The sequence below is a fragment of the Podarcis erhardii genome (assembly GCF_964252035.2).
Source record: "Podarcis erhardii genome assembly, chromosome: 2".
Taxonomy (NCBI): domain Eukaryota; kingdom Metazoa; phylum Chordata; class Lepidosauria; order Squamata; family Lacertidae; genus Podarcis; species Podarcis erhardii.
Genome location: NC_138498.1, coordinates 80,552,641 through 80,574,899, shown reverse-complemented (window position 1 = coordinate 80,574,899; position 22,259 = coordinate 80,552,641). Strand labels below are relative to the sequence as shown.

Here is a 22,259-nt window from a genome sequence, read left to right as displayed (position 1 = left end):
AAGAATGACCTTACATTTTTCATACTAACAGAAGTTATTCGTAAGACACTTTGATATCACAAGACTTGGCAGGATTAATGCATTTCCTGCTGAGGCAATGGGAAATTACACTCAGGAGTATCAAACAACTTTGTAAATGGTGATCAATGTTTAATGAATTCTGAAACCTTCAGTTTGGCTACAATCTGGAAGAAAGGACATAATAAATAAGGAGTCAGATCCTAAGCAGGCAGAAACTGGCAAGGCTCCATTGTATGGGAAACAATGAGGTGAAGGAAGCTGTGCAAATTTTTTTTTGCCAGGGCAAATCCCCCTCCCCCCCCCCTAATTTAGCATCTGCATCGATCTTTATGAGCTAAAGTTTCTGGAGTCAAACATTTCTTCTTCTAAGTCAAGTGTTCTGTTCAACTGCTCAGTTCAGCTTCAATCCAGTAAGTGGCTAAGCAAGGAGGGGGAGGGGGCTGATGTAATCTACTTCCCTATCTATAATATGATTTTTAAAAAGCAAGTAACATGCTGTTAAGTATAATACTGGAGATAGACTTCTTAAGCTATGCACTAATGAAATTCTTATCTATTAGATATATGGAAAAGCAAATTAAAATGAAGGGCCTGAAATTCAAGATTGTGCATCTGGCTGAAGCAGAGAAATAAATATGAGCAGTCAAAATGCTTAGCTAAGTGAAATTTTCATTCCTGGTCCATGATGCTTTGCAATTAAGGGGAGAGAGAGAGAGAGAGAGAGAGAGAGAGAGAGAGAGAGAGAACAAATGCCAAACCCTTAAAAGTGCCAAAGCTTAACCTGATTTGAATTAGTAATCGTGCCACAAAGGTTTCAGCATTGCGCCTTGCCTTATAAAACGATCCTCCGCAGGTCTCACTTTCATCCGGGCCACACAATTCACCTTCTCTGGCAGCAATCATGCCAGCAATGCAGCTGTTTTCCTTTAAATACGAGACACAACACTGCTTCTGAGCAATTCTACAACAAATAAAACACATGTTGCTCTCAAAAGGCAGGTTTCTACTTGCAAATGCCATTATTCAGTAAGAACTGACACCACTGGACACACCAAAGGGATGTTCTGCATGTTTCCTTTGCCTTTCATTGGCAGCACTATTTTGCAACTCAAAATGCTGAATCAAGAGGTCAACAGGGGCAAAGGAGTGTGTGTGGGGGGGGGGGCAGTCCTGTGTTTGCCACAACAGGAAGGTTGTGCAATGATGTTAGTGGAGGTCTAGGTTCATGGCACTGTTGTCCTGCAGGGATCAATCCTGCAGGCTGCTTCGCCAGCATGTTTCCCACAGGAGTGCACTTCTCCACTCAATCTTGCTGGCTGCAAGGGGCTGCTTTGTGCTGGCAAGGCAGCACCCAGCAGGTTTAAACCATCTGCTTGCCAGCTGGTTCAGTGCTGACGACTTTAGTGGTTTGCTTCACCACACCCAGCAGGACCAAACCCGGAGATTCCCCCCGCCCCTCCAGCACTTTACATTTGGCTTGGGAATGAACTGGCAAGTAGTGCAACTGATGCAGTCTTGGTCTTGCATGATCCAACTGCCTAGAGTTGACCGTGATTTTAGCAACCATGATTCAGAAGCATCTAGGGGGCCAAGTGGTGGGTCTCAAATTAGTTTCTCCATGTCCTTAAAATGCATCCATAACAACATGACTATTAGTACTGTCCATCTCAGGGGGGGGGGGGCGGTTTCTGCAAGATGCCCAGCAATCCACTGGATGCTTACTTGTGAGTAAGTCCCTGTTCTGAAATCCTGGAGAGTTCTGCTCTAGATGGACCAACAAGTCTGATTTAATATAAGGCACTTTCCTATGGTCCCTATGCAGGAACATACATTCCAGGTCTTGATCAACATAGAAATATTGTATATTGCAGGGTGCCAACTTGAATAAAATATTGGGTGGCAGATAAGCCATGCCCCAACGTAATAGATCACATGACACAGTGCACACACACTATTTGAATGCCAATGCTCATCAACCTTGGGGAGGACCAGCCCCCTCAAATATTTTATTCAGGGGGCCAAAGGGGGCTCCTATGTTATATTATCCTGCCAGAGACAAGCATTACCATTCCATCCATGGCAAACATGGATTCAGTCATTCTCATTATTGATATTGGCTCAGTATACATATATCCAGTCCACACCTTCCATTAGCTCAGGCCATGAGAAGAGGCGGGATTGTGCAGTTGCTATAAAAGCATAAAATGAGGTGCTTTGACACGCTCCTCTTTGTATAAATACATACCAAATATCATGCTTCTATCACCAAGTACACTGTTTCCTCCTCACTAAGCTCCTGTACTCCACCAATATCAGATCTACTTTGGTTATTTGTAAACTTGCTATAGAAAGTTGCAGTGAAATAAATATAATCCTTTGAGCAGGAGTTCAGTCTGATATTTACACATGGAATGAGAAGAAAGATCCATTAATTAAATTCTAAATCCCTTTGTAAGGAGCTCATTTACTTAAAATTTGATCTTTATTTATTTAGTTTCCATTTGTGCTAGACATTTCCCCCCAGAAATGAGAGAGAAACTGGCTCACATTTTCTTAATTGCAGTATTCCTGCTATTTTAGACCAAGGGTCTTGGTTCCTTTATGTAACTATAATAGAGCACTTCTTAGCAAATGGGTCATATCAAATTCTGTGAGATTACACTGGGGAAACAGACTTACTAAAGGCCGAGATTCAGGTGGCAGTGACGGAAAGTAAGCATCCCATTAACTCAGTTCCATATGCACAGTCCTTTGCATAGTGCACTTTATGTGTGCCGTTTATGAGAAACAGACTTTTGCACTTAGCACAGATTCTCAGCAGGGAGCTTGATTTTTATCAGGCAAAATTAAAGGCCTTATTCATCTTATTCATCTATAGCATTAAAAAAATCAATGTATGATCTGCGATAAGCCAAAATAATTGTTCTCCTGTAATTGAAGGAATGTGCATATTAAAAGGTTCAAGTTCATTAAGCCTCTATATTTTGGGAGAGAAATGTTCCTTCTATATATGTCAGGCCGTCTTGCCACACTTCAGTAAGTTTATGCAGCATGTGCGCAGATGGGCTTATCCATATCTTTCTTCTGCACTTTCCAGGCATGGTCCACAATTTAAAGCTCTGTGACAGGGTGCACCCCTCCAGAGCTTTCCTGGTGAAAACTAGCTCTTTATAGCTCAATCAGAACAAACGTCAATCTGCAGAAAACCTGAATTGATGTTTGGTCTGATTTAAGTTTTAAAGAACAGGTTTTTGTGAGAAAAGCTTGGGGCCAAAAAAGAGAGAAAGGGCACGCTTGGACATGGAGTGTTAAAGCATGGAGCTCTGGGTGGAAAGAGCAGGGCAAATGGTAAGAGTGGATAATCCCTGTATGTGTGTAACATGGATCATATGTCAGATTATAAAATGCAGGCTACTTGTGATTTTTCAGCTTCTTAACTTTAGTTTACATACCTGCAGATATCGCCATCAGCTCCACTTACAGGGATTTCTGTGCATTCATTGTTGTCAATAGCCCACTGTTGTCCAGCAGCACAGCAAGTTTCAATTAAATCTTTTGTTGAACCTGAAAAATAGCAGATATACAACTATATAAAATATGCTTTGGGAAAACAGATTTTTGTATGCTAGGATGAGTTCTGCAACCTGGTCTCCTGATTTTGTACAAAGGGACACACCTGGGTATAGGTCTGTGAAAATTCCATTGTGCAGAAGCTTACAATTATAGCACAGTCATACCTTGGAAGTCGAATGGAATCCGTTCTGGAAGTCTGTCCGATTTCCAAAACATTCGGAAACCAAAGCACAGCTTCCGATTGGCTGCAGGAAGCTCCTGCAGCCAATCGGAAGCCGCGGAAGCCCCATCGGATGTTCAGCTTCCAAAAATAGTTCACAAACCAGAACAGTCACTTTTTTGCAGCATTCGGGACCCAAAACATTCGATAACTAAGCTGTTTGAAAACCAAGGTAGAACTGTACTGCTTCTTATACTTCTGTCTACTTAGAAGTAAGCCCAACTGAGTCCAATGGGAGTTACTGCCAGGTAAGTGTGCATGGGATTGCAGCCTTCAGGCTTCTCTTGGACAGCTGCTCCAGCTGAGGGATACAGATCCTGTCCGAATATTTACTATTAACAACATATAACATATGAACAGCTTCATCCACCATGTCTTCCATCCTATACAGTGAGCTCATTATCTTAATAATTGATCCTTATATAGCCAAATGACACCTTCCACAGACAAGGTAGATGTATGAGCAGGCTTAGGGGAATACCAAGGTTTTCAGAAGTACCAAAACGTTAAGGGGATTAAAAAAAATATGCCCAAAATAGCCCTATGGGGACTGAGCATACTCCGTGGTCACAGAATGCTGGCTGATTGTTGGAAGGGAGAGAAATGGAAAGCAAGGGAGGTGGAATGGAGTATCCTGTAAAAGGGCATAGATGTCTGCCACACCTTACTGCAACATTTTTTATACAGGTACCACTTGCATTTTCAGTTCTGCAATGCATTTTTCTTCAAGGTGGTTTCACAACACATCCTAGCAAGTATTAGTTAAGATCAGTTAACCAGATTTTACTGCTCGAAAAGAAGCCTGCTTCCCAAGAGCCCCTTCAAGCTTTTGAGGGCACAGGAACCCATGCAACGCCATTGCTTCGAATACTACTCGGTATAATTGGAGAGCCAAGGTTGTATAGAAGGAGCTTTCTCTGTGGCTCCTACCACACCAGAGCAGGAGAAACACAATCATGAAAATGAACTGTGGTGTGACTTCGACTCTCCAAGATGAAAGAATGATGAGGAGCAGCTTCCACACCACTAAAACCAATGCCAGAAGGGACCAAAACTCAAATACGCATTGGAAACTTAAATTCCAGAATTTGGTATTTTATCTTTCCTAGCGGCCATATGGATTATTTTCTTTTTGTTGTGTCAGTCACAAAATACATGTTTGATTGTGGTGTTTCTACATAAAACCAATTTTGATTAATCTTCCATATTGCTGATGGCAGAAGCAACAACATAGCTTACAAGAGGAATAACTATCTAGCAAGGATTTAACAACTGTTACTGGTTTTGATCAATATTCATGTGAGTAATATTGCATTAAAAGGCCATGTCTTTTATTGAATTATCATTAGTCAAGTATTGACCATATTCAGTGAAGAACGGACTCCTCAGGGCCTTAAGGCCTCCAAGAAAAAGAAGCTGAACTTTGCTTGTCGAGAGACCCTTAGTGCTCAGGTTCAATACAGAAGGTCAATGGGATGACTCCAAAATGAGTGGTTTGTGGCCAGTAGCTTTAGGCATACTCAATTACCAGCCCAATTTACAAGACAGATGCAGCTGGCAAACCATTTAAGGATCCAGTGCTGTCAGCAAACAAAGCATATGACAGACAGGCTGAACACTATCCGCTTTCATTGGTCATGTATTTTTAAACTCTCACAGGTAATAGCTTGTTCCACAAGCTAAAAGAAAGAAAGAAAACCAGTTTCTTCTGTTGTCCACAGTGCAGCTTCTGGAAACAATTGGATGTTACCTCAGGGTTGGGGGCAGGGGCAGAATGATGTTCATAGCCCTGGCAAGCAGAATAAGCATGCTTCCCATACTGTAGGATTTCAGGAATAGGGTTAGTAGATCCAAGGAATGGTGTCTGTCTAAGCATACACACTGGGGTGAGGCCAGGTGTCAGTTCATCATCATTGTCATCATTTATACCCCTCCCATCTGGCAGAATATTTGGACTATATGATACGTATTTGTATAATTTGGAATACTTAATGTGATTTGATTGGATTCTTAAAATGGAAAATGTAATATTTTTTTAAAAAAACAACAACAAAACATTAAAAACTTCCCTAAACCAGGCTGCCTTCAGATGTCTTCTAAAAGTCAGATAGTTGTTTATTTCCTTGACATCTAGTGAAAGGGTGTTTCACAGGGTGGGCGCCGCTACCATGAAGGCCCTCTGCCTGGTTCCCTGTAACCTCACTTCTCAAGGTGAGGGAACCACCAGAAGGCCCTCAGAGCTGGACCTCAGTGTCCAGGCTGAACAATGGGGGTGGAGATGCTCCTTCAGGTATACTGGGCCGAGGCTGTTTAGGGCTTTCAGGGTCAGCACCAACACTTTGAATTGTGCTCAGAAATGTACTGGGAACCAACCCTGATGTCTCCCAGGCTAGGGACTGGGAAGGATAAACGCCCAATGCCTGAGCCAAGGTCTCCCTACATCTGAAACTTAATAAAGTTGTGGCCAATTTTAATCCCCTAGCAAGTTGTCTTGAGTCATTATTTCACTTGGGGGGGTCACCTGGGGTTGGGAGGACTCCGCCTGTCAACGCTCTTTGGCGTTTTGCTCTTTGGCGGCAATATGGTATTTTTTTCAGCCTCTTATCTCAAGTGTAGGTTGCAAGCACAAAGGCAATTATAGAAAATGTTTGGTCCTACATGGCCTTTGAACTTTTTTCTGCAGGAATATCCAAAAGAGACTCACAGATCAGCTATCATAGTGAAAATAATGAAAGAGTAAAAATACTTGCTGATGTTGGAACCATATATATATATGGTTTAAACATCTTTGCTTGATTTGGCTGGGCAGTGTTTGCAAATGAAGTGGCCAGATGAATTCTGATTTCACACAAATTACAGATAATTTGTGGTAATATGAACTTTTGCAGGAAGGTTTGAAGTTCAGGAGGAATTTTTTGTAGGAAACTTATAAATCTCAGTGTCAGAAACAGCATCTAAATTACAGGAAATTTCTCATTTGCTAGTACATATTGTGAAAATATAAAACTGCAGCCCTTCTACCACCACAGTGTGTATTTGGTATTGGAATTAGAGAAAGACCTGTGCTGTGGAACATGTATTCTATAAGGAATAATCTAGCAGGCACCAGATGACTCAGTCAAACTTGGAGGTGGATTACTGGGTCTTTGCCTCAAGAATCCTACAACTTCAAGCTGGCCTCTGATGCAGTCTAAGGAAGAGCACTACGCAGGAGACCAGAGTTAGAGGATTCATCACTTGGCTGTTCCCCAAACCCAGGAATTCAGACTTCAATCAAAGAATCAAATTCTCCAGTTTCTCATCATCTTCTTGCCCTCCCTCCTTCGTAAGCTCTAACAAGTAGCAGAGAACATGATGATAATGGAAGCTGCCTAGTTACCATGTTAATTGCTCAGTTAAGCTCAGACCCTTACCAAAGCTAATTCCATTGCTCCTAGGAGTTAACACAAAGGGTCAAGTTGCCCCCCCCCAAAGTGAGGGGGCCCTGCACACAGCTCACATGTGTGACATCACATTTTCTGAAGGCTGAGCGCTCTGGAGCAGCCAGCCTCTGAAACTGTGCTGCACTGAGCTCCACACTTGGCCTCCTCTGCTCCCTCCGCATTGAGGAGGCCCGGCCTGCTTCCAACAAAAATTAAGGGGGCCGAAGACACCTCTACCCCCTAGAGTTGGCGCACCTGCTAGGGGTATCCCAGATCCTGCCCTGCTTGCAGTGGCCTGCATCCTTTTTGGAACAGATGTCTAGATCACATTAGTGTCTAGATCAGTTTTGAGTAGCCTCTCCTGAAATATATGGACTACTAATACAGATCTACTTTTAATAAAACAACAACAACAACAATTTATTATTTGTACCCCGCCCATCTGGCTGGGTTTCCCCAGCCACTCTGGGTGGCTTCCACAAAGACCAAAAATACACTAAGATATCACACATTAAAAACTTCCCTGAACACGGCATGTAATGCCTTAAGAGAGAATATTATGAAAATGATGTACAGGTGGTACATGACCCCAGTCAAGCTTGCAAAAATATATCATTTGCCCGATAACAAATGTTGGAAATGTAAAGAGACTGAAGGTACATTCTTTCACCTTTGGTGGACGTGCCCAAGGATTAAGGCTTTCTGGGAAATGATCTATAATGAACTGAAAAAGGTATTTAAATATACCTTTCTTAAGAAACCAGAGGCCTTTCTTCTGGGCATGGTCGGCCAATTGGTGTTAAAGAAAGACAGAACTTTTTTTACGTATGCAACAACAGCAGCAAGAATACTTATCGCGAAGTACTGGAAGACGCAAGATCTACCCACTCTGGAAGAATGGCAGATGAAGGTGATAGACTATATGGGACTGGCAGAAATGACCGGCAGAATCCGAGACCAGGGAAAAGAGACGGTGGAGGAAGATTGGAAGAAATTTAAAGACTATCTGCAGAAGTATTATAAAATTAATGGACATTAGTGTGATGTTGGATAAAAATTAGGTGGTTACCAGCTGTAACGCAGAGATTGAACAATAAGATATGATAAGTTATAACAAGTTATAATAAGGATTTGCTGAACTAAGAATCTGAACGGGAATACAAAAGGGGGAGGTGAGAGGAGGTCTGGGAAATAAGTTAATGGAAATGAGTAATGGAAATTATATTTGTTTTAATTGTTCTTTTTTGCTTTTGTATTTTTGTGTTTTTATTATTTTTTGTGTATGTTTATTTTCTGTATTAATTGGAAACTATAATAAATATCATTTTTTTAAAAAACAAAAAACTTCCCTGATGTCTTCTGAATGTCAGGTAGTTGTTTATCTCTTTGACATCTGATGGGAGGGCGTTCCACAGGGTGGGCGCCACTACCAAGAAGGCCCTCTGCCTGGTTCCCTGGTTCATTTTCTATCTAGACAAAAAACTCCAAGGACAGTAAGACAGTTGCATTAGTGAACGGAGGCTGTTAGTATCCTTGCCAACTCATAGTTTTTTTCTGTATTATGTCTCATGTCAGCCTCTATGCAATCAAATGGAGGTTCTGAAACAGAATCAGGTAAAGTGGATTTCACCTACATACTGTATACATACACACAGAGAGACACACACTTTCAGGCATTTGAAACTAAATATTTATATGCAGAACCAAGAAACTAAAATTATCAGGTTCTGACAATTTATTTGATTATGAACCTGTCTTAGTCCTGGAATTTTTCTAAATATACTGTACCTATATTTATATACTGTATCTGATTTCAGTGGATCAGCTTTGTGTATCACTTAGTCAAATACCACCCAGAATAATTACAATGTTTCTAACATGAATTGGAATGACGGTAACACAAACTTGTTCCTCAGTATTGCATTAGTGCATATATATATCCACACACAAACAGACATACATACTGTGGTTGATATGACAAAGATGGTCAAAACACAAGAATAAAACAATTTTGAAACACTAATAACAATACCATCATTCCACTGAACCCACTGTAAATACGGAATAATTATTTGATTTCAATTAATAATAGATTGAATTGTGAAGGAAACTATATTGTGTGGAAAGTGTAATAATGGACATTAGGTGGCTGTTTCTGGGTGGAGTCAAGAGTTTCCCATTACTATCCATTTTTCTTTATTAGTGACAATAAAGTTCTTGTCTAGCTTCTTGCCTTGTGTGTCCTCTAAGGCTTGCATAACAGAGGTATACAAGTTCATTGCCTTAAACCAGGGGTCAGCAAACTTTTTCAGCAGGGGGCCGGTCCATTGTCCCTCAGACCTTGTGGGAGGCCCAACTATATTTTTTTTTTTGGGGGGGGAGAATGAATTCCTATGCCCCACAAATAACCCAGAGATGCATTTTAAATAAAAGCACACATTCTACTCATGTAAAAACACGCTGATTCCTGGACCGTCCGCGGGCCGGATTTAGAAGGCGATTGGGGCAGATCAGGCCCCTGGGCTTTAGTTTGCCTACCCATGCCTTAAACTGTAAGGACAGCATTGTGAACAGTGTCTCATATTTCTGAATCACATAACTTGCATTACTAAGACAGGCAAGTAATTTCTCTGTCCTGAGAGCACCTCTGCTCACGTATACAAAATTATCTATAAGATATCTTATATAGAGAAATGGTTTGTTTTTAAATTTATTTTTCCTTCTAAAGCTATTGCCATATCTGCTTCCAAAGTCATGCTTTCATAAATTGCTTGTTCATTTTTAATTTTTTAAAAATTTGGGTCTTTGATATGATTCCAATAATGCTCTCTTTGTTCATAGCTTACACTTTGCTGCATAAATGTTCTTTGGCTTGATTTCTCAGGTTAAAAATCCAGTTAGTCTGGAAAAAAGACAACTAGAAAAAGCAGATAAATAGAGCTATCTCCTCACCCCATGAGCATATGCACATAACCATAAGCCTGAATGATTTGGTTGACTTTGCTCCTAATGCAAATGAACAGGCAAGTTAATATTCCCTCTGGCCAGAGTGTAGGATAATCCTCCTACTTTGAACTTTGAACCATCTGAGACAGAGGTCAACTAATTTAGCATGCTTAATCTATAACGTTTCCATGAAAGCATAATTTATTAGCTCCGGGTTTTCATGGGGAAAAGGTAAAGGCTCTCTTTTGATACTCAAAGATCCTTCAGACTTGAAAGTTCCATTCAAATAAATTACATCCTGTCTTCATGATCAGTGCCTCAACTTGGTAGCTTAATGCATCCATTACTACTTCACACAATACTAACAGTGGTGCCAGGAAAATAAGAGGCCCTTCTCTTGGTTCCACCATCCTCAAAGGCACGCTTGATGGGGATGTGGGAGAGGATCTTCTTGGTGGCTGCTCTCAGACTTTGGAACTCCCTCCCTAGAGATATTAGATTGGCTCACTCCTTGTTGTCCTTCCACTGCAGATGAATACTTTTTTATTCCAGCAGGCTTTTTGGATCTGACTGTTTTGAATAAGGAGGCTGGCTGGCGAAAAAGTGAAATCTGGACACAAAAGTTGTTGAGCTTTCTTTGGTCAAAGGGGTGTGTGTGTGTGTGTGTGTGTGTGTGTGTGTTTGCAAAATCTCAAAAAAACCCCAACCCACGACCAATGAAGTTTTTGAGCTATTTTTAAGGATATTCACCAAAATCCACACATCCAACATGAGTTGCCATATGATCGGATTTTCCCAAACATTAAAGCATTTTCTGCCCAGGGTGATGTTTCCAATGGCCAAATCCCAGCTATGTCTGGGAAATTCTGGATGTATGGCTGCCCGAATACAGTTGGTCTCTAAGGTGATACTGGACAATATATCGACTGCGTCAGATCAACATGGCTACTTACCTGAACACAGAGTATATCTATGACTGAGCAGTGCTTACACACTCTGTAGAGAAAAATGAGGGCAGATAGGGCTCGTCAACCTGGGAGAAGGAAACTCTGATCCTAAACTCACACTACCTTGCAGCTATGCTCATTCATGAGAAAGGCTTCAGGATTAAACCCTAAGGAAAAAAATCCTTACCTGTCCTGCTCTGCGTGACATCTTCTGGAGAAGAAAAGGCTAAGGAGTAAATGGTACATAAATCTGGAGTGCTGGCCCTAAGAAAGTTGGGTGGCTCCTTGTACGCCTCCTTCTCTCAACCCCTGCAGCCACTTCAGGTCACTTCAGTGCAGTTAATGCAGCAAAAACAACATAGGAGGCAGCAGTTATGAGTTAGCTGTCTCTGCAGCCAACAGATGGCATCCATTGGCTGCAGGCTTCTGTTGTTGGCATCCATCTGTCTCGAGAGATAGTGGAATGTGCCTCAAGGGGTGAAATCAAAACGTGTACTTTTGTAATATTTTATTTTAAGTTATCTGTTGTTGCTTCTTTTTTGTACACCACTTAGATTTTTTAAATATAGTAATATAGAAATATAGAAATATAGAAATAATAATAATAATAATAATAATAATAATAATAGGCCCCTCAAACTTTTTTCTTGGGCAGCAAAAATGTTTGAGGCTAGCCATGCTAGGAGCCCCCACTTTCCCTTGGTAACTGGACAAGGCTCAGTCACCTACTCCAGTGGATTGCAACTTCAGAGGCTGCATTACTTAGGACAGCACCACTACATTGCTTAGATCTGCTCTCCTTCTGCCTCTCAGCATGGTGCTGGAAGCTGCTTTGCATCAAGACAACAGGGCTCAGAGCAGGGCCACCACCAGCAGTCTACATGGCTGCCAAATGCTGGGGCGCATGAGGCCAGGTAGGCTCACCAGGGCTGACACCAGTTGTCAACATCCATTTTATCCCCTCTCCTCTGCCTTTAACCTGATTTTAGTTGAGGTACAGATACACTGCAAATCACCATCCAGGGCTGCCACCTCCTGCCACCTTTATCTCCCCAGAATGCCTTAGGGCATCAGTGTAGATGAACAAGCAGAGCATGTGAAGGGATATGGCAGAAAGTGTAGCATCTTTTCTTGCTGCCTTGAAAATAGCAAAGGTGTGGGCAGGATCTGTGGGTTACAATTTGGGCGCCCTATCTCAGCTGTCATGATCTGCACAGATGGGAGCCAGAGCCAAAGGCAAGATAATGTGGTGTTGTGAGTCGAGCATTTGCTTTCGAATCCCAAACACCTCAAAAGCCCAGTTCCTTCTAGATAAGAGAGGTTTTGACAGGGTGTTTGACCAGAGGCCACTGGCTATTAATAGGAAGGAAATGCTTCAAATTCTCAATAGACATGAAGATGTCAAAACCTCTTTTTTGGGGTGGGGGGAGGGACACAAGCTCAAAAGCTTAGGACAGACATCTACCAGTCTGTAGAACCATCTTTACAATTACAGATGATGGTGTATGCTTACTATGTTCTGGGCCAAATAAACATAACATTTACAAAAGGTCAAGCACCGTTGCTCCTTATGGCTTCCTACTTTTGTCGCTTTATTAGCTGTCATAATCAGAGCTTGCAGAAGAATGTCAGCAATTAAGATTGCGGTCCAAGGTATTTCCTGGATTAAGGAAAAAGTTGATAGTCCAAAGCTATGCCTTGATCCATTAAACTTGGCCAGCTCTGAAGTCCCTAGGAAATGTCTGCACTTGGAGCTATAACTGCTGTTAAAATTCATTGTGAGAGAGGTGGTCGAGAGAGATGGGATTAGTCAACATTCCCCTGCCTCCCAATATTGAAATACTTTTGTATGTGTTTGTAAGATGACTGGGAAATATCATCTGAAATGACTGTCTGCTTATGTTATGAGCAAGTCAAGGAAATCACCAGGAACTATCAGAACCATAGTCATAAATGTTATCTTTATATTCAGTCATGAACTTTGCATGATTGTGCACGAAAAACTGACTTTTCCGGTTTTAATCACCTAAGCCTGATAGCTTCTGCGCCACTCTTTGACTTGATTTTCGGAAGGTTTCTTATTCAGGAGCACCTCCATCTTGCCCCCAGTCTTCATGTGATTGTCCCCCACCCACAAAAAACTAGAGGAGGGAACATGATTTCTGTTTTCCAACCCCCAAATGGTAAAGTCTGTTATTGCAGCAGAACCACTCCACCTATCTTTCAGGCTTCATCCCCAGAGGAGAGACCATAGGAGCCAACTCCTAGGGGCCATGGGGGCTTCACCCCCCCCAATAAAGCATTTGTGGGGGCTGAGCCCCCCAAAGTTGATGGGCACTGCCATTCAAATGGTGTGTGTGTACCGCGTCATGTGATCGATTATGCTGGGTGAGGCATACCTGGGCCCCCACAATAATTTATTCAAATTGGCACCCCAGGAGAGACAACTACACCTGCCATCTGCATCTAATTCTAGCAGGTTTTTTTGTTTTGTTTTTCAGAAAAGAAGAGAGAGCTCAGATTGAACAATTTGAATCAGAATGACATAAAGTGGGTTGCAAACAGAAGGGGCTGCTTCCAAATTTTACAAAGGTGAATCTTGTGGTCACTTCCATGCCAGAACTCCTCCCTCCTGATCTCTAGAGCTAAAATTCTAGCACACCCAGTTTGGGGGCTATCTTCAGAAGGCTAACACCACCGCTTCCCTCTTCTCTGGGGCACAAGGGAGCCTGAGCTGCCCCATAAGTCCATGCAGGTCACCAGATCATCTAGCCTGAAGCCATCTGCATTCATAGCATGTATCATACCCACAAAGTTATTTCACCATTGCAATTTCACCACAAGCAATTATAATGCATGATGAAGTCACCATAAAACCACAGTTACTTTATTTCATGTGACTTGGCCAAGATATTCTTTTAATGCACCAAATCTCTTGTATTATTTTAAAAATTATCTTGAAGTGGTTTACTCACACTTAAGAGGGGATGCAGGAATTTTAAAGGGGGAAAGTTTGTTTTGGGACATATTTAAAACATGTGGGATATAGCAAAGATGTCTGGCTAAGTCATAAATATGTTTTCTTCCAAAATAACAACTACTTTCCCTATAGTACACTTTGCAAAAATAAATTAGAATCGCTCCATATATGTAATTCGCAGTTCAAGAACACATCCCTAAAAATACCCAGTGTATATGCTGTGATTTCATACCAAAACCCTCCACCAAATGAGGTACTAGACATAGAATCTCAGCTTTTGAAAGTTTTTTCATACTTATGACTGCAAAGATACAAATTGTGTAGGCAATGCCTGGTAAAATATAATCATCCAGGGGAGCTGTCGGATAAATTGTGCAAAATAGTAACATTTCTGGCATGTAACATCTTGCCTCCAAAGCACCGATTCTAACATTGTTTACATTTCGGGAGCAGGGCCACCACAACACACAGTGTGACATGATGCTCAGTAGCAGACCTCAAGTCATTAAAATAAAATAAATTGGTGCTGCATAAATATTTCCCCCTACAAAATAGTAATTTCCACATCATTAAAAACTAATGCATTCTCAGAATGATCAATTCATGCCCTCTTTAGACACTGCTGGAAGGATGAAAAAGTGGACAGTAAAGGACACAATCAAATCACAATCAAGGACCCATTAAGTCCTATTGATTTCAATGGGAGTGATGGAGATGCTCAGTGCTGCAATTCTATACCCATGGGATAGCTAAGGTGGCACATTTCAGTTGCTTTGGACTACAACTCCCAACATCCCCATTCAGCAAGGCCATTGGTCAGCACTGATGGGAGTTGTAGCTAAGCAACCTTTAGAAGGCACCATGTTGGCGACCCCTGCTGTAACCAATTACCTGTGAGTCCAATGAGTTCAATGACAGTTACTTCTGAGTAGATATGGATATGACTGCACTGTTATTATCCATTAGGAAGTATTGGGAATTAAATGTTCTCAACTTTGGCTGGGTCATGTCCCAAATATTTGCAGCTGGATATATGGTCCTTGCCTTCATTTTTTAGGAAAGGATTGCCCCCAACCATAGCTGTCAACTTTCAGATTTGAAAATAAGGGATCAGCAGCCTCGAAAATAAGGGATCAGCAGCCTCACCTGTCCCTGGGACAGTCTACGGGATATCTAACAATCCAGGATAGTAGCAGGAAGCAGCGGGAAACAGCGCTGGAATAAGGGAATTTCCTGCAAAAAAAGGGAAGGTTGACAGCTATGCCCCCAACCAGTAAGCAGATTGTGTCCAAAGGCATGGGGGGGGGGATTGATGAGGAATGTTTATGTTCCAGCTCTACACATCCAGAACTAAAAACATGTGGAGGGATAACTGACGGCAACGACTTACATATACTATTGCAAAGAGATTGTGGAAGTCAGGGTGGCATGCAATGCTAGTCCTACTCAGAACAGTTCATTCATTTCAGTGGTTCTACTCCGAGTAGGACTTGGCTGAATACGTACAAGTCACTTTAGAAAACACATTTCTCAGTGGTTTCTTTTTCTCATCCCCCAACCCTAGCAAAAGGAGGCCACTTTTTGTGTTTTCACTAAATATCCACCATCATGTTTTGTGGCGAACTGCTGCTTTCCCCTTACAATGTAGCAGTGCATTGCAAAGATGCAAATCGGCAGGCTGCCAACACAGTTGCCACTGTAGCTGCTTGCAGCAACAGCAGAAAACAAAACAAAATGAACACTTTAAAAAAGAAAAAGCTGTGCTGCTCACACTCAGGGGCGGCACTTCCCATTTCACCTCTTGAGACCAAATAGGAAGTGCTGCCCTGCCCTGCCATCATCCCTTATCAGGGCCGCATGGCAGAGATGGCAGATTCCAGCGGTATCTCATGAGATCTCGCCAGAAATCAACCCTGATACCAATGCCACCTCTCCACAGCAGCAGAGAAGGCAGGACAGGTGGGGTGCCCACCGCATGAGGCAGCTGCTTCATCCCACCTCATCTGTGAAGCCAAGCCTGCTCCCGCTCCTAATAGTGGTCCTCACTCCTGAAAAACCATTTCTCCCAGGGAAATTTGGTGAAGCATTATCATCATCATCATCATCATCATCATCATTTAATTATACCCCATCCATCTGGCTGGGTTTTCCCAGCCACTCTGGGTGGCTCCCAACAGAATATTAAAAACACAATCAAACATTATAAACTTCCCTAAACAGGGCTGCCTTCAGATGTCTTCTAAAAGTCATGTAGTTGTTTATTTCCTTGATATCTGATGGGAAGGTGTTCCACAGGGCGGGCACCACTACCGAGAAGGCCCTCTGCCTGGTTCCCTGTAACCTCATAACCTCACTTCTCGCAGCAAGGGAAATGCCAGAAGGCCCTCGGAGCTGGACCTCAGTGTCTGGGTTGAATGATGGGGATGGAGACGTTGTTTAAGGCTTTAAAGGTCAGCACCAACATTTTGAATTGTGCTTCGAAACGTATTGGGAGCCAGTGTAGGACTTTCAGGACTGGTGTTGTATGGTTTCAGTGGCCACTCCCAGTCACCAGTCTAGCTGCAATATTTTGTTCTGTATACTCAGTAGTATGCTAGGGCTAATTTGCTGTTCTCGAAAAGTGGTGCCAGGAGAACTCCTTCAAGTGATGCCCTGTTAATTTCTCATTAGGGAAGTTTTGCCAGACTTTAATAACAGTGGAGCTTTCTTGCAGCAATCTGCTAAAAAGTAAGGATACACGTTATAGACCTTACTCATCCAAAACTGAAGCTCTTTTAAGCACTAATTATTTACAGCAGGAGAGTTGCTGCTGAACTTTCTCCATTTGAAATCCGTGACACTTAAGGTGTTTATCTTTGGGGGAATTATGCCCTTAATTTGCAGAAATGGGTAAAGAAATAACGAAGCAGATGGTTATCTAGAGAAACGTGGATCATAGTTGTACATCAAAGCAAGTATAGAAGGGGTGGGGAACTGGTGTCTCTCCAGATGTTTTTGGACTCCATCAGCAGGGTCAACAGTCGGGGATAATGGAACGGCAGTCTAGGAACATCTGTAGAGCTACAGTTCTGTACTAAAGAAATACATCTAAGGCTGCAATTCTATATCCACTTACATAGTAGTAAGCCCTATTGAACTCAGTGGAACTTATTTCTAAGTGGGTGTGTATAAGATTGCACTAGTCAATCAAGTTTCTAGGTAAATATTGCAAAGGGAATCTTGGTAGACTCTCAGACCCTTTGTTCCTTGATTGTATGCATAATAAATACCAGACATCTGAAGTAATACAATAACCTAATGATTCATTTTTTGGGCCACATGAAGAGGAGGATATTTTAAAATTGTCTTCCCCACAAGAGGCAAGCAATTGATGGTAACCACTTCAAATGACAAATTAGCCTGAGGATCAGCCATATCAAGAATTCCAAAACCCCAACCATAGTCTGCAAGATATAAAACAACACTTGGGAACATACTTAACATATAAAACGCATCTCCGCTTTACAGTTTAGTCTCAAATTTACTATTTGTGGAAAAACATAAAGATAATAGAAACACACAAAAATTATTTAAACAGTTGATGTTTAGCGCACCAGAGTCTGGGATCGAATCTACACACATATAAAAAAACATTGTGAAAATGCTTTTTTAAAAAGTTTTGAAAAATATATTGAATTTGCCATAGCTCACAATCGCCATCTAGTGCCACATTTGTATAATACACTTTACAGCACACTTAAAATGTTTTATTTGCAGCTCTATAGCTGAGTCCTCAATGTGGAATGGGAACATGAGGCACTGAATTCAGAAGCATTGCTGCCTCCTGGGTCCTAAGAGTATGAGAGAAGAAAAACTTATCCCCATCAGTTTTCATGACACCATGCATAATTTTATACACCTCTATTTTGTTCCCTCTTTACTTGCTTTTCTCCTAAGCTAGAAAGCTTCAGACATTACAACCTTTCCTCAAGTAGCTCCTGCCCCCCAATTATTTCAGTTGCTCTCTTCTGCCCTTTCCCCATTTCTGAAATGCTGTACACATGATTCCAGGTGGAATAAATGCAGATTTGTATAAAAGCATTATGGAAGTAGCAGTTTTATTTCTGATCAATTTCCTAATGACTAACATTTCCATGACTCCCCAACCCCAGTTCATTTTCCTGGTCAGTCACCGCCAGTTCAGACCCAATTAGTGTGTATGAGAAGTGACTGTCCTAGGAAACCAATAATGTGCTAGATTTCTCTCTCTCTCAGAAGCAATGCGAAAGAATGACAGCTCCAAGTGGTTTCAAGTGGAATGGCTATGAAGATAATCCTGTCCAATTCCCAAGGCTCTTTCATATAATCCTTGCCATCTTCTTCATGCTCCCCCCACTCCGCCTGTACAAATATATCACAGAGTTAGAATATATCACAGAATTAGAAGAGATCGAAACACCGTCCAGCCTTGCCACAATTCTACTGCCACCCATTGATCATTGATCAGCTTTCCACAAGTCTATCCACTCAAGCCAAACTACAATGCACCATGAGCAAGAGAGCAGATGTACAGCGTCAAAGAAAGGGAAAGGAAACAGCTCCAGCTGATCCCAGAAAACAAGATAAAACAATTTTTATTTATTTCAAAAGTATTTCAAAACTGCTTCAAACGTCTAAGCAGAGTAGAAAAATGTAAATGATAACAGAACCTTGGTTCCCGAATGGCTTAGTTGTTGAACAAATCGGCTCCCGAACGCCACAAACCCGGTTTGCGAACATTTTTCAGAAGCTGAACGTCTAACATGGCTTCTGCTTGAGTTCAGGAAGTTCCTGCAGCCCATCGGAAGCCGCGCCTTGGTTTTTTAATGGTTTTGGGAGTCACTGTACCGTTAAAAAAACAGATAAAAACAGAAATCTAGTAGTAACAGAACCCAACCTTAAGAACATAAGAAGAGCCTGCTGGATCAAGCCACTGGTAACCCATGTATTTTTAACAACCTGTTCTCACAGTGGCCAACCAGGTGCCTGTGGGAAACCTCCAAGCAGGATTCGAACACAAGAGCACTCCCCCCTCATGTGTTTTCCAGCAACTGGTTTTCAACTTCGGTGAGTGAAACAGGACTTCCCCCCTCCCTTTTCCCCCTTGCACACCACCCTACATCACCCCAAAGTCTGCTGTGGGGAGTTGTGGGGAAACCTGGAGCAGATTGGGAAGGGCAACACACATGAGGAGGAGGAGGAGAGAATAATTATGTTGTGCTTGCTGAAGTCATTCCCCACACAAAATGATTCTACCCACGTAACGTTGGCAGCAATAGCCAATGGTGACAAAAGCAGAGATTGTTGTTTTAAAAAAGTATCGTATATGACTTCAGAATGGGAACAAGTTTTGAGGAGGGAAATTGAAATGCAGGTAAGTTGGTTCTTTGCGATGTAGTCATTGCTGGAAAAGAGATTGGACACAGTAACTGAAGCAACATGCTTAGCGGCTACTGTTCCCTTCTCTCCCCCCAAAGTGGGTCTTTTAGCTGCTTGTTGAATTGCTTTCTTGCTTTCCTTGCTTGCTTTTGCTTTGAGTTTTTGTATTTGTCTTATTCCTCTTTTCAAAAAGATCAATCAATGGCAAGAGTTCTAGCCTGCTTTGTCCCCAAAGCCTTGGAATCACTGTGCGTTGTAGCCAATGCTGGTCCTACTCAGAGTAGACCCCTTGAAGTTATTGGGCATAGCTAACAGGTTTGTTAATCTCAAGAGGTCTCCTCTGTGTAGGACAAACAGTGGTACCTCAGGTTAAGAACTTAATTCGTTCTGGAGGTCCGTTGTTAACCTGAATCTGTTCTTAACCTGAAGCACCATTTAGCTAATGGGGCCTGCCACTGCCGCCGCACGATTTCTGTTCTCATCCTGAAGCAAAGTTCTTAACCCGAGGTACTATTTCTGGGTTAGCGTAGTCTGTAACCTGAAGCGTCTGTAACCTGAAGTGTCTGTAAGCTGAGGTACCACTGTAGTTGGATAAAATATTTATTATGACACAAACATTCCCACCTTTGCTAGCTTAACATGAGGCACCAAAAGCTAAGCCAAATAATTCTTAAAAATCTTTATTTTGACATGTCTCAAGAAAAAGTCCTTGGATCCAATGTAGTTTATGTAAACCAGATGGTTACAAAATGTACATAGTACACATTTTTGCCATAAAGGAGTCCCTTTGCTATGAAATGCTATCCGTGATGCAGAGCAAGTTATTCCTACATCATCATCTTCTTCTTCTTCTTCTTCTTATTATTATTATTATATTACAGATTTCATAGTTAGATATGATTAGTTTAAGAGTCTAGATTTCCCTGGTTTAAAGATGAGGTCTATTTACTTTGTGTAGAATCATAGAATTGGAAGGGACCTCAATGGTCATCTAGTCCAGCCCCCTGCAATGCAGGAATCTCAGTTAAAGCATCCAAGACAGATGGCCATCCAACCTCTGCTTAAAGACCTCCAAGGAAGGAGAGTCCACAACCTCCCAAGGTTGTACTGCTGGTTAACGTACCGTATTTTTCGCCCTATAGGACGTACTTTTTCCCCTCCAAAAATGAAGGGGAAATGTGTGTGCGTCCTATGGGGCGAATGCAGGGTTTTGCTGAAGCCTGGAGAGCGAGAGGGGTTGGTGCGCACTGACCCCTCTTGCTCCTCAGGCTTCAGGAAGCGATCCGCAAGCCTTGGGAGCCCATTGCGACTTCCCGCGCTACAGCGCCGCGCTCCCCGGGCTTTGGATAGCAGTCGCTCCCGGACCTGTTCTGGGGGCTGGGGTCAGGGGAAGCTCGAGCTTCCCCCGACCCCAACCTCGCAAGCTCCGGGAGCTTTGGCGAGGTTGTGCAACCTCGCCTTCGCTCCCGGACCCCCAGCCCCGAGGCTAAAAACGAAGCCAGGACAATGAGCGGGATCCATCCCGCTCGCTGTCATGGCTTCTTTGCTCTTTGCTCTTTGGGGCTCAGGGGGGAAATAATATTTTTTTCTTTATTTCACCTCCCCCAAAAATAAGTGTGCCCTATGGGCCGGTGCGGCCTATAGGGCGAAAAATACGCTAACTACAAGACTTAGCCACAAGCTGTTAGCCAGGCGTTTTGCCCCAGTGACTCATCAGACAGAAACAAGTAAGCTGCTCCATCCATATTACTAAGGACTCAGTTAGATTGGTAAAGAAAAAGTGTTTCATATTTGCATTATAACACTGTGACACCAGAGGGCGCTACAGAGTTCCATTTTTACCAACACAATTTCTCATACAAAAACACGTTGAACTGAAACGCTTCTTTGATGTGTCTAGATCCAGCCTAAGTTTACTTAGAGAACCAGGTACAGCATCCTAAGCTCTTCGGAGAAGTAAAAATATAATACAGTGGTACCTCAGGTTACATACGCTTCAGGTTACATATGCTTCAGCTTACAGACTCTGCTAACCCGGAAATATTACCTTGGGTTAAGAACTTTACTTCAGGATGAGAACAGAAATTGCACGGTGGTGGCAGGAGGCCCCATTAGCTAAAGTGGTGCTTCAGGTTAAGAACAGTTTCAGGTTAAGAACGGACCTCCAGAACGAAGTAAGTTCTTAACCCAAGGTACCACTGTAATACATAAACATCCGGTCCGCAAATCTTAGAACAGCTGATTTTTTAACTTATTTATTGCATTTAGATCCCACATTTTTCTCCAAAGAGCTCAGGATGGTATACAGGTTTCTCCCGGTCTCATCTAATCTCCACAACAACCCTGTGAGGTAGGTTAGGCTGAGAGAGAATGATTGGCCCAGTGGGCTTTATGACTGAGGGCAGATTCGAGTCCTGGTCTCCCAGGTCCTAGTCAGACACTCTAACCACTATACCACACTCTCTCTGAAATGGACAGGATATACCTTGCCTCTGTGCACCCTAGTTTTTCCATTCCTAGCACCCAGGGCAAGCACATGCAGCAATGCATCACCTGGCTGGAACTACACACTATTTGTGGTAAGGGGAGAGCAAAGGAGACCTCTCACAGCTACACTCAGCCCACGCTTCAGGAAACTGTATCATGTCAAAGATTTTTATTACCATAAAATTAGCAAGATATGCAGTCAAGTCTATTATTTGGAACGGAATTCCTTTTTTCTCAGTACAGTAGAAAAGATTGCTATCGTCTCA

At 42.3% G+C, this 22,259-nt stretch overlaps 1 protein-coding gene across 1 annotated transcript in view; it reads right to left on the bottom strand.

Moving 5' to 3' along the window:
- Nucleotides 1-22,259, bottom strand: part of FBLN2 (fibulin 2) — a 140,145-nt gene that overhangs the window by 49,949 nt on the left and 67,937 nt on the right. The window contains 2 exon segments of the mRNA XM_081848814.1: nucleotides 853-982; nucleotides 3,474-3,585. Of these exon segments, the coding sequence (XP_081704940.1) occupies nucleotides 853-982; nucleotides 3,474-3,585 (242 nt within the window).